At 38.0% G+C, this 13,273-nt stretch overlaps 1 protein-coding gene across 2 annotated transcripts in view; it reads right to left on the bottom strand.

The window, feature by feature from the left end:
- Positions 1-1,620: 1,620 nt before the first annotated feature.
- The window catches only part of vps50 (VPS50 EARP/GARPII complex subunit), a 99,885-nt gene continuing 88,232 nt past the window's right edge, over positions 1,621-13,273 (bottom strand). For both annotated transcript variants that reach the window (XM_035681124.1, XM_035681125.1), the window contains 5 exons: positions 10,914-11,010; positions 10,078-10,236; positions 6,862-6,983; positions 3,379-3,568; positions 1,621-3,262 (listed from right to left, as the gene is read on the bottom strand). In XM_035681124.1, coding sequence (XP_035537017.1) covers positions 3,143-3,262; positions 3,379-3,568; positions 6,862-6,983; positions 10,078-10,236; positions 10,914-11,010 — 688 coding nt within the window. In that variant the 3' untranslated portion in view covers positions 1,621-3,142. The remainder of the gene's footprint in view (positions 3,263-3,378; positions 3,569-6,861; positions 6,984-10,077; positions 10,237-10,913; positions 11,011-13,273) is intronic.

The following is a 13,273-nucleotide window of genomic DNA, read 5'->3' as shown; positions in this document are numbered from 1 at the left end:
AAAGGTCTAATCAGTCAGAGTATTTGAAAAAACCCACTGGAGGGGGAGCAGGGGTGGACAGAAACTGAGCTCCCAGCACAACAGGCAGAACAATGAATTTCTACTTTAGTAAGATGGCTAATTTAAAAAACAAAAACAAAAAAACAGTTCAATCTAATTGGTTCTTAATAAGTTTTAAGTTAGTAAATTCAGGAAATTATTAATCAGTATTTAAAAGTTCAAGATTTAAAAAATTCCAAATCAAAGACACGTGATTATCAAAGAACAAAAAGCAGCTTTCACTGAGACATTTTTTTCCTAAATACTGTCTGCACTTAATCTGGCCATCTCGTACTCAGCTTTTTCTTTCATGTACAACCAGCACAGCTCACGAGAATCTCCTCTGGTTGCCACTTTCACTTTTACTCTTTCCCCCTCCACTGTCACAGCTTGTCTTGTCAATCATCATGCGAAGTAAACATTACTGATAGGCTCTGCCAGCAATTGTTTTTGGTTACATATGTATGAATGAAGTCTGTGTGAGTGTATGTCAGAAGACAGCGAGGGAACAGAGGCCATATGGGTCATTGATAGTGATTTCTATGGGCTTGGCTCGTGAAATTTGGCAGAGGTGCAGACACGCAGGAGCAAAGAGTGCCTGGTCTTTTATCTGAAAGAGTAACTGGGCCACGGCATTACAGGAGGGGTACGATCAAGCATGGGCAACCAAATGTGTCACAAAAGGACAGTGGGAACAGTGGTGTTTGTTGGGTCATGAATCAGAGTATTGGAGGGGGAGGACAGCTCTGCAAGAAAAGGTAACACAACGGTTGAATGGTCGCATACTGCCACACAAACACAACAACTGCACTTTAAACTGTCACCATGCCATCAGGGATACTACTATGGGAATAAATATGTACACAAATGTTCTTTCTTTTGTCATTGGTCTTTTGTGTCGCTCCCTAGAGGCATCATTTAAATCCAGCTAAATTGATACTGCATACCCCCTCAATGGTGAACCCAAGGAAAAGAGCCCACAGTTGGATGCTTGGAGGGACTTGCATGATGCTGATGGTGGCAAACGAGGGCCCACTGACGCATTATTTTAATACGTTTCCTCGTTGTTTACCTCCTTTAGTGTGGTTTTCATAGTGCTTTAAGGAGACTTAATCTAAAATACAAGGACAAAGAAGGTTAAAACTGTGGGATATCTTATGAAAAATAACACTTTAAAATAGGTTTTAACAGTCATGTGGCTCTTTGTTTTAAAAGCTAGTAGATAGTTCTAGATCTGTCCAAAACAAAGTTTCTGTAAAACTTTTGTATAAAAAAAGTCATTAAAGTTATGAGTCTTTCACAGCTTTTTTAGTTCAACCTGATCAGTGGGTTCCTACACCGGAAGGGTGAGGGGTTGTAATCACACAGGAAGCCGTACTCATTACTCTGACAGCATTGTGCTCCTTAAGATGCATCATTAGGATGGACAGTGACACTGCTGAAAGACAACGCTCATATATTCTGATGAATGGTAACAAAGACTTTACTGAAGCTGCTGGAGCACAAATATTGTAAAGGGTGGATTTATAGATTATACAGTTTATTAATGGAACTGTAAGAACAACAAAGGCCATAAGAGTCCATTATTAGTGTGTTTATTATGTTAGAATTATTTTGTTTCAACCTACAGTTCCAACACTGATTACTTGATTTAGTGCACTTGACCCTTAACATAATTTGACAATGTTTAAATATTTGTATTAGCTTCAGTTGATAAGTTACAAGATACTGAGAGGTGATAAATGACAGCACACGTCCTGCAATTATCATATAAAAACCCAAACAAGACACAAAGCGAGAAATAAATACAGACATTGTTCAAAACATTCACATTTACAGTATTGTTGGAATAGTTGCACACAAAATATGAAGCTGTATTAAAAACTGACTTCAACAGTAAATCAATCTGCCCTCCCATCAGGTCTGGTCAACTTAAACTATTGGAGGTGACTGGAGGGGAGCCTTAAAGCTTTGGAGGAAAGCTCTTGTTGACAGAGTTAAACTAGTGCATAAGATATAACTTAAACAGTGCCTGACTGCACAAACAAGACTTTCAAATACTCAACCCAGGACAATAAAAGAATTTCCTCCTCAGATATGACAAATCAAACAATCACACATGGTGCACATATACTACATGTTGACTACAGCAATTTATATTATTTATCAGAGTAATCATTATATTAAGATTTATGTCAATCATAGACAAAACAAATAAAACAAAAGAAGCAAAGAATCCAGTCAGGCACAATAAATACCCTGAAGTGAAATAATATACAGCAAACGCATGGGCTGGAATAATTTAAAATAAATGATTAAAGTGAAAAATAGCTCAGATCTTACTATTTCTCCCTCTGGGGGCAAATTCAATCATGTTTTGTATCAGATAGTGGAGGTTTATGACACAGACTCTTCTTGGATCTGTAATTGGGACGTATTTACCAAAAAACTTAACAACGTTATGCGACTATCAAATTTAGCGACTCGTAAATGTTCACTCAATGTTTTGTTTAATATCAAGTTTGGAGCTGAATCGGAAACTGTTCGCAGTGACTGAAAAGAGACGGTGTAAGTTCCATAAACGGCCACACGGTCACATCACACTGTTAGATCCTGTACTGTGTCTGAAAAACATACTTAACATCTGTTCCTAATGGTCAGAGAATAGATTGAAATAGTTATGGTTGCAGACAATTTGCAGAAAAAACATCATAAGCGGTACGTTTGTTTGATGGAAACATGAGTGCATGCATTACGGTACATCTACTGTATGCATAGAGTAACTGCAGCATGCTTGAGAATGAAAGTTTTAGTATTTATGTCCATCAACACATCATGAGGTGCATTCAACGAGTTTTTGACCACCTAAGGACAGTAGATTAACAGATAATTAGCATTTGGCTAACATATGAGCTTTAAATTGATGTATACAGCAGCTCTACTTCTGTATATACTGTACAGCTTGTTGAACACCACAACATGGATGCACTAAACTGAAAATGAAGACATTCTATGCTGAGCTTCCACTGTGGGGGTTTACTCTGTTGGGAGTGTCCATCTCTGTGGCTGCTTGACACGTTCAGGGTCTGCTCTGGCCATCAGTCTATCTCTTGGGTCTGTCAATGTCATCGATGGCTGCCAGAAGTTTCTGACGGGCCTTCTTGTTTATATGTGAGCCCAGACAAACGTTCACCAAGTTGGCTAGCTGTTTCATGGAGTACTCCTGCGCAGAAGAACACAAGTCAGTCAAAACAGATATGCAGATAGAAAACAAAACGACGACTTTAATTAAAATGAATGTTTAGTGCTGCGTAGGAACAGCCTGCTTCACTGTCTCACCCTGTGATTCTTGATGAACTGCTCCATGTCATTCTCCGTCAGGTAATAGGCCTTGATGTAGGTCTCAACAAACTCTTTATCAGGGATGGGTCGCAGGTCGGTCAGCTTCTCCAGCTTCATGAGGAACTGCTGGAAGTCCAGCTGCATCAGGGCCCGGCCCTCGTTGCTACATTTCTTCACATTAGCATAGCTGCAGTAGAGGACACAACAGCGGATGGGGAAAAGAGGAGGTTAGTGTAGGGTAAAATATTCAGATACAGGTAGGCAATGACTGGAAAGCAAGAAACTCCTGTGTCATTTTCTTCACCGGTGCTGATCACAGCTTGCTGTTCATTTTTAAGATTAGATAACCTTTATTCCTTTCACGCAGGCAAACTTGTCTCTTCTGTATATTAAGGGCAAAATCATGTTGCAATGGTTTTAAATTCTTTACTGTATCTCTGTGAATTTGCTACAAAATTGTCTGGGAGATGTGTTTCAGATGTGCCAGTTTTCATTTGAGTCAAAATGGAAATACTGTCAAAACTCCAGCATCAAAGTAATCAAAGAAATGTGTGGTAATTTACTAGATCATGAGAGACATTTGGAATCTGTTTTTGATTTTAAAAGTTTAAAAGTTTTTATTAATGGAAATGAACAGAGGAGAGACAAGTTAATGTACTTAATATTTCAGTGAACGTACTACTTCGATGTGTAATATCTATAATAATTAAATCTTCAGTTCATTAGGTCTGTAATAATATAGACAGAGCCGTGTCTGTTAACTTTGTGTTTTTATTTGGATTATATATATATATAATACCTTGTTTGTGTTAGATGTGATTTATAGTTTATTTCATTTTATATTTATTGTCCCTGCATGAGTTGGATTGAATCTTGGCTTTCGTATTTTCCTTTTGTCTTCTTTAGTGAATATTCAGACAAGCCTTTTAATGTGCATGTTAATGACAGAATCAACTCTATATACGAGTCTTTATATGTGTGTCTGCATGGTTCCTATCTTAAATTATCAAGCCATACTGGTGCATCCAGCCATCTGTGCTGTGTCAGTGAATGTGTGTGTGGGCCAGAGTACACACGTATTTCACTGTGTGTTTCTGTTTGTGTTTAATGTGTTTGGCAGCAGGCACTGTTGTCCTCTGGCAGGTCAGTGTGTGTGTGTGACATCTACAGTACATTACCACAACACACAGACAGGTCTGCTCTCTGTAAACTCTCTCTGTCTCACACTTCAGCTTTTCTCTCTTCTGTTTCTCACTCTCTCTTGCTTTCTCGCTCTCTCTTTCATCACCTCTATCTCTGTCATCCTCGTTCTTTTTTGCTTGTCAGGCCTGCCAAAGTTTGGCGTGGAGTGTTTTTCGAGCTTCGGCTCAGAATGCTAACAAAGCCATTTCTGCGGGTCTCTACGGAAAAACAAGCGCTGGACAGAGAAATTGAATAACAGGCTGAGCGAGTCGGGGTACAAACAAACAAATATGACCACTCCGTCTTGGTGTGCCAGAGGGGTGGGAGATGAGTGTGTGTTTATGTGCGTGTGTGGGGAGAGAGAACTAAGCAGACGGCAGAAGTCTGTAACAGCAGTTTAAATTTGTAGAGCAGAGCAGTCGTAATAGGCCATGTGTTCATTGGAAAGGGTTCAAAAGTTCTCTTACGCAATAGGAAGAAAAGTGCTCAGCAAATGTGTTGGGAGGTAAACATGTTCCCTTTTCACAGTGGGTGAGGGCAAGTCTTTCACCTATGCTTAATGCCCAATGTTCTCTTTCCTTCTTAAAACCCCAAATCACTTAACAAGCATTTGTTTTTGACCTAAACCATTCCCTGTGCCTGCCAGCACAACCCTACCAACACTCACACACTGTAACCTGCACCAAAGGATGACTTTGCCTTCCACATCAGTAATTTTCTTCTTCCCAATAAAACGCGTGTAACCTCATGATAATTGTCAGCCGTTAGTGTCTCGCCGCGTCACCATCCAGCCGCTCTGACTCAGTGTTGCTGTGCATCCAGTCTGTCTGAGCAAGAGCGGGTGTTCATCACACCTTCAATCTAAAAACCTATTTCGCACATTCACTCAACACGCTGAGTAAAGAGACAGCAGGGATGCAGTTGCTGAGAAAAAAAACCAACACTCTCAGTCGCCTATCACAACCCATACATCTCGTTTACAGGGGAGAAAGTGGTGAAATGCATTACAAGGGATGTGTCAAGAGCGTTTTACAGTTTTCGTGAGTGGCCTGTGTCATGCAATTCCCTGATGGGCCTTTGGTGAAGCTGGAGAGATGTGACACACAAGGTTTTTTGCTAGCATGAGGAGAGGAGGAGATGGCAGGAATTTAGAGTGGTTTTCTTGGGGGATTACTCCAAAGGAACTTGCCAACAGAGTCTCCAGGTTTCTTAGGTACTGTAGGTAATTTCCCCTGTTCTTCATGGTGCCTGACAACATTCTTTGGAGATAATTTTTTCTTTTTGAATTTATGATGTGCAGCTGTTAAAACTGAGAGATTAACACACAGAGAAAAAGCTCCAAAGAGGTGAAAATCTCCACTTCTCTTTGATCAGTATCTCTGTAGGCTTTCCCCTAAAAGATGCAATGGTTGAGAGTGGGGAGCCTCAAATCACTGTGATGCAACTCACAGATGCTGTTTGGTATGCATACATGAGACAAGCTTTGGGACACTATTTATGACTGTTAAGAATAAAGAGACCTATTCAAGCAAAAAAAAAAAAACCTAAAGGGCTTCCACAGGTCTGCACTGTATTTAGCTTGGTCACATTACTGGTCTGAATAATTCATAATGCTAAAATGTGGATTCATTATCAGCAATCTTTGTGTTTTGTGCACATCCTTTTTGCAGCAAAGTATCACCCAGTATCAACTTGAATAGCATTGAATTTCTTCATTCGTTGAGATATCCTAAATAAATATTTAATACACAAAACCTCACTGCTGACTGTCAATGATTTAATAAGTTCTATTCAATGGTTTCTGACTTTCCTTTTTAAATAGTTCTATATTTATGAATACATGTAATTAATCAGATAGGAACTGTTGTCCAAAAGGCATTATTGCTACAAAAAACACAATTAAAAGATATTTGAATACAGTAAAAATGTATATGTAGCACTGACGTTTAGAGCACATTTGCCCTTCAGAGTATTTGCTTCTTAAATTTGATTGGTTAGATGATAACTCAACCTTGCACATGTTTTTGTACATATAAGAAGGATGGATCAATCAAGGGCAAATGAAAAAAAGGTCTGCACTTATGCTCTTAGGAATAAATAGAAAGTGTACAGTTCAGGGACTGTTTCACACTGCTTTGTTGACTCGTTCTTTAATGCAGAAGAAAAGGGGAAATATATTCTGCACCAAGAAAGTGCGTTTTTCTAGAAAAGTTTTAACAATAATTTAGTTTTGGCCACCCCTCCACCGAAGTTGGGTGCACACACACCTGTACAAAGGTGTTTTTACAACTTTCTTACCCTTCTACAAGAGTCCTGTTGGCCAGGCGGATGCAGTGCTCCCACAGGACGTTGGACACAGGTAGCGGGATGCGCACATGTCTGGAAACCTCACCCAGCCGCTTGTTAAATTGCTCAAATTCCTGGGAAGGTGTAGGAGGAAAACAGGTGAAAGTAAGACATTCATAAACACAACAGTAAACAACTGCAGCCTCAGACAGGAAACAAGCCACTAAGGGACCAATACAACTTTGGTTTCCCAACTGCAAGACATAAACAAAATAAAAGTCTTCATGTAAGACAACATAAATATATATTGTTCTGAGCTACTCTGTGTCCTGGATGACGCCCAACACCAGCTCCCCCAATCTTAACATGCAGGAGTGGAACAGAGTTAGAAAAATACCTCATGCTGTGAATTGCATAACCCAAATTATTTACAGTCTGCAAAGAGTAAACTGCATCAGGGGTTTGGATCTCTTTTTATAAATACTTTGGTAATTTAACATACAAAACATACTATGATAGTGGTATAAGTAAATAGATAGATCAATCTAAGCTCAATTATCTCCCCCAGAGAAAGCAGCCTGCAGTGTGTCTGGCTTATTGTACAACAACTCAACTTTAACTATACTACTTTAATGACTTTGCAATCTGGGCTGATGGACACTACATCCTGATGTACTGAACAGACGGAGCAGGATGTATGAATCCACCAAGTCACAAATCATGGGTTAAAACAAATCAGTCTTACAGTCAGCCCTTCGTCTGCCTTTGGGTTCTTTAAATTTATGTTTTTTTAATAAATAACTGAGATACTTGAGATGCCCTTTGACACTTGTATAACATCTCTTCAGCCGGTATCTCACCATTTCCATGATTAAGTACAAAAAAAGGACATCAGTCATGGGGGTGTTGTTACAGCTTGCCTCCAAATGTTCTCTCTTTTATGTTTCAACCCAAAGAAAAAAGAGGAGACGTCCCAGAGGACGGTGCAGGCTGCAGGACATAAAGTTGTGCTATTAAATGTGCCATGTTCTAATGCTACTTGTTTGTAACCGTAAAAACTCTGCACAGGAAGGGGTGTCAGCTCTACCAAACACTCACTGCACTCTGAAATGTTCAATTATGGATAACATTATACAATTATGATATTGTGTCGCTGTTTATAGGGAACAAATTGCAGTACATAAGGACTGGTCATAAATATTATGGATGTGTCTCACGAGATGTGGTTTTTCTAGCGTGTGTTTGCAAAATATAGGTCTGCATCTTATTAAAAAATGAACCTGAATTTTAAGGCATGCACAACTGGCATTAATTTTTCACCCAAGAATGAAATATTATTCATTCACCAACAGCCACACAATAGTTTCTGACTTAAGCATTTTGTCAATGAAGTCATTCTGAGGCTGCTGCATTTTCTTGCCACTTTATATGCAAATCAATGCCATTGCTGAATGCTAGTGATCAACCTGAATTCATGAATAAAATATTCTCGTGAGTGCAGTACAACAAAATTTGTCACACTCTTTTCAATCAATGCACATAACAAAATCCATATGCATTACGAGTGTCTGACAAGTTGGCAGAGAAGGATATTAGTACCTGATGGGGAAAAGTACATGCTACTTGTATTATGCATCATGTCAGTCCATCAGCTGGACACGGTTCAGCGTTTAAACCAAGCCAGTGAGACAGAGATTTTCCCCTTAGGCAATTTAGCTCATAAGCTAAATTAGTTAGACTAAACTGCAGAGCTGCCAGAGCCAGACAAAGATCTATGAGTTGTTCAGGAATTCAAAAGATGAGTTTGAGTTATTTTCTCATAAGCAGGTCATTTTTAATGGGGACTGGATGTGTATATATTTATTTATCTATTCCAACAACATCTGCACTTTACAGTGTGATTACATCAACAGCTTTCTTAGGCATGCTGATGCATATATGAGGATTTGTCTGGTGCTGGTCTGTTCAGGATTTCACACCACAGTGAGCCCTTAAGACTTTCCTGTGTCTGAACGTCAGAGGCAAGAAAACTAGTGCCGTGTGTCCTTTTACCCCATGCAAAATTTATAATTGGATAAGTGGCCAGCATGCATAAAGACACACATTTAGTGGAAAACTTCAGATTCCAAAAATATGTCTGCGACCTGTGAGCGTAAATGTCTTTAACAAAGCTGGAACTTCAGGTGAGGTCTGCATTCAACTCTCAAAAGCTCACCCTTGTACTAAATTATTCACCCCATCCCAAATAATTTATTTCAAAGATCCCCGCATGAATTTAAGTGGAATAAAGGGTAATACTTAATGTAAACACAGATGTTAAAAGAATAACTCACCCACTATGTGAGGAAAATCCCCGCTAGATAAAAGTAAATCTATTACAGCTGCCTTTTATGTGCTCTAATTTTTTCATTGTGGATATTGCATGACACAGAGAGGGCTGCAGTGGACAGTTAAGTTATTGTTTGGGGAAAAAGAATAAACTTTGGGACAATTTTGAACTTTTCCTGAATGTGAAATACACTCTAAAAAGATTTAAAAAGGGATAGCAGTCGTCTTGGTATCCTCATTTATATTCCACTGACAAAGAGTCTTAGTGGCATAAATGATGCAACAATCTTAATGGGGAGATGCTTGCCTATTATCTCTGTGAAATGTGAGAAAAAAGCTGTTCCAGTGAAGTCTCTATCCTTGTCTTTGAACAGAAACATGACACAGCACAAACTAGGATTAAGAATGCAGCACTGTGACTAATTTACAATTGACTTGAAACCTTTAAAGCTGCACTAATCAATATATTTATATTAACAATGGATAAAATGACTACATGTAATGAGAAAAAGGTCCTTTCTAGTGACAAATACACAGACAGTTATGGACCGACTCTACAGTTCCCCTCAACTTTATGAAGAATTGTACTCTTTCAGCTCATTGTTTTGGTTTTCAGGGAAGGAACTTTACTGATTTGGTTCACTCTCGTGGGTTTCATAAACCTCATTCCCACCAGCAGGCAGCTGTTTTCACTCTAAAAGCTCTGATAAACTGACGGTACGCTACTTGTCAGTAACAAAATGACAGACAAAGTTAGTGAACATTCAGCCAATGATTCTGTTACCATCATTTAAAGAGCCAAAAGCCAATTCACTGTTTCTAACTCTATTCATAAAGCTACAGTATAGCACATCACATGTTACATCAACAGTCACATACACATCTCTTATGTAACATTACCTTTAACAGGACGTCCACATAAACATTATGCTGTGACATTATGTCCCTAATGTCCCATTTTACTCCAGCCATCATGAGCAACATTTGTTCGTAGTCAATGGCCTTGGCTGCAACAATCCAGTATATTGGTTTCCGAAGTTCACTGGCTGTAGACACCGTCTGAAGGAAAAAAGGGAGGACAGATATGTGGGCTGTATTCAAGAAGTCTTTGAACATTATGTAAGCAGTTCTTCTTCTAAAATAAACATATTGTAAAGGTAACATAACGTCACTGATAGCACAATATTTCCATGAGTGAAATTATAGGATATGACATTCATTTGATGTTTGGGGACAACAGACCTGTCTGCGTACCTGAATATTTCAAATGTCAAATGGACAAAAAAATAGAAAAGTCTGGAAAAGAGCTGCCTGTGTGGTTCTGAGTGACAGACAATTTTCTCCTTTGCTGATCGAGAACAGGACTGAATGCTTGGGTTACAGTTACACAGTCATTTGCCCCCAAGAAGAAAAAGGCTTTTAAAGAAAACAAAAAGGCAGAATGATGGTTACCTATAAAGGAATGAATGCAACTGGAATATTGTTTTCAGAGCAAATCAAATGAAAGATACTGTGCTTGTGTTACGCTTTTTTATATAACCACAAGGCTAACACATGTGGGTAATGGTGATTCTTACTAAAAGTTTGATTCTATGACAAAATCAAAAAAGTGATAATAAAAGATTCGGTGCCACCGTAGTCAGATGTTTTTTACCATGCTACCTGTGACCGACAGTGGCGACATGAACAGTTACTGTAATTACACAGACTACATTAGAGAAAAGGTGCAAGTATACCTGGGAATAAAACTGTTGCAGGAAGGGCTTCTTGGCTGCAGGCATCATTGTGTCCAGGTGGGATTGGAGGGAATCAAATTGTTCAGCCAGAAACACACTGAGGAAAAAAAACAGAAACAGCCATTTAATACAGCATTGTGGTGGCACAATATGGTCTGAAAAATGCCCTGGCGCAGTACAGCACAAAATTGTCTTGTTTCTGTATTGTTCAAGAGTGACATTTTTTTTGCCATTAAGTTTCGATCAAATTTAAGTTTAAGGACCTGAATTAGAGCAACTGACAATGAGAGATAGTAGGGATCCACAATATGATTTTTTTTTCAGCCAATACAACAGCCAATTGTTGCCTGCTTCTCATAATTTCATATTTTTGTGTTTAAAAAGAAGTTTGTAACCTGTAGTTTTAGAGTAAAAAAGGCTAAAATGTAGTAATCAAAGATGGATGATTTAATATTCCATAGCTCTGTTTTAACCAAATCTAACTGACATCAGTTTAAGACAACAAAAACAGTTCTGACTTTTGAAATGTTATTTTACTTATTCTAGTAAAGTACATCAAAAACTATTAACAAGCATACTTTGGCTTTTATAGAACATAAAGCTTATCAAATGTTTTGCATAAGAACTTAAAATAAATTGTTATCATTATCGGCCAATAATTTATCAACAATAATTTCATTTTCTGGATAATTTATAACAATATAAATTTCCCATTATTGGCTCCGATAATCATCCTGCATCCCTAAGAGATCGTCTTATTCACAAAACATCATATTTAATCTTAATACCAGAGCAGCACAAGAACAAAGAATACTTGATCCATAAAGCTTCTAATATTAAAGCTAAGCATTTGTCGTGTCACACAACAGCAACAGACTTGACAGAAAAGAGAAAACACAAGGAAAAGTCTTTGATTCTTCACTCTGTCATTCCTCAGATTTAAATGTTAATTTGACAATGTGAATATTTACAACCTGGAGACATTTCTGTACAAACGTTGTACCCCCTGAGCATTTTCTGTGAATGTTCTAACAGTGCACCATTAAACGCAGCTACACCATTCTCCACTGTTGCAGCAATCTAATTTCTCCCCCCGTGATCATTACAGTTTAATGTAATAAATAATGAGGTTGAACAGACTCCAGAGATGTCACAACATAAATCATCCCTCGACTCCGTGGTCATGTTGCACTTTGTGAAAAGTACTTCCAAGTTCCAAATCTTCAAGTCTCACTTCAAGAGACAAAATATAATTTATTTCCAACAAATCAGGCAGGGGTTTTTACGATAAATGGATTTCAATTATCTGTGAAAAATATTGAGGCTAAGCGAAGCTAGCAGAAAAATAAATAAATACAGGGCAAAAAAAAAAAAAAATCAATGCATACAAAAGTAATACCGCTATTCCACTGTGAATCCAGCTCTGACTAAATAAAGACCTTTTGACTCGGGCTGATCGATGGCTCTGAAGTGTTACCATACATTAAATAAAAACTGAGGGAGCAGGTTTGAGTGGACTGAAGTTCAGGGTTGAGTCTGGAGTTTAACGAGAATGCTGCGGTAAAGCGCGATGATTTCTTTACAGTTCCAGGTCAACAACAACAAAACTGATTGGATAGTGCAATTTAAGAGAAGAAAAAAACAGACTTAAGCCCCGTGAGTAGGCCACCACATCCTGTACTGCCCCTTGAGTTCAAATTTAGTTTGAACTCGCTTAGCAACAAAGTGAATAACAATATCAGCGGGACCGAGAATGACCCGGTCACTCTCAACATCTCAATCTTCCAGTTGCTCAATAGGCTGATAAACAATCTGAGTGACAGGATTCTAGCACAAAGATAGGAAATGAATGGAAACTAAAGCTATTAGACCACAGAATAAAGTGCATTCAGAGTTTTGCATTATGACAACAACAATTATAGAAATATATTCAAAATGCATGTTACGGAGAGGGCTTAATACTGCCAGTTTTAATTATAGCCAGAGAAATATTGGATTTCTGAGGCTGATACAAATATATATACTTACAATTTTAATCAGTCTTTTTCACACATAATATTGACAAACATTCTTGATAAAAATCACAATTTTAAAGATTAAATTAAATTACCATAAAACATATTTTTTGCATCTCTCTACTGCATTTCTTATGAATTATTAACTGACATTAGCAACATTACAAATATATTGCAATAAGATAATATCGACCAATATATGTACCTTTTTAATCAGATTAGAATATTAAAAGGGTGGGATATATGATTTAAAAAAATTGTAAAAGTTGTAGCTGAATCAATCAGCACCTCATTTTCTGCAGATTTCTCTTCTTATTTTTCATGACCAGAAACAATTTCTGAGCC

This window comes from Morone saxatilis, unplaced genomic scaffold, assembly GCF_004916995.1.
Source record: "Morone saxatilis isolate NCDOM2014 unplaced genomic scaffold, NCSU_SB_2.0 Contig9, whole genome shotgun sequence".
Classification (NCBI taxonomy): domain Eukaryota; kingdom Metazoa; phylum Chordata; class Actinopteri; family Moronidae; genus Morone; species Morone saxatilis.
The sequence above is the reverse complement of the archived record's forward strand: the minus strand, read 5'-3'. Positions and strand labels throughout refer to the sequence as shown.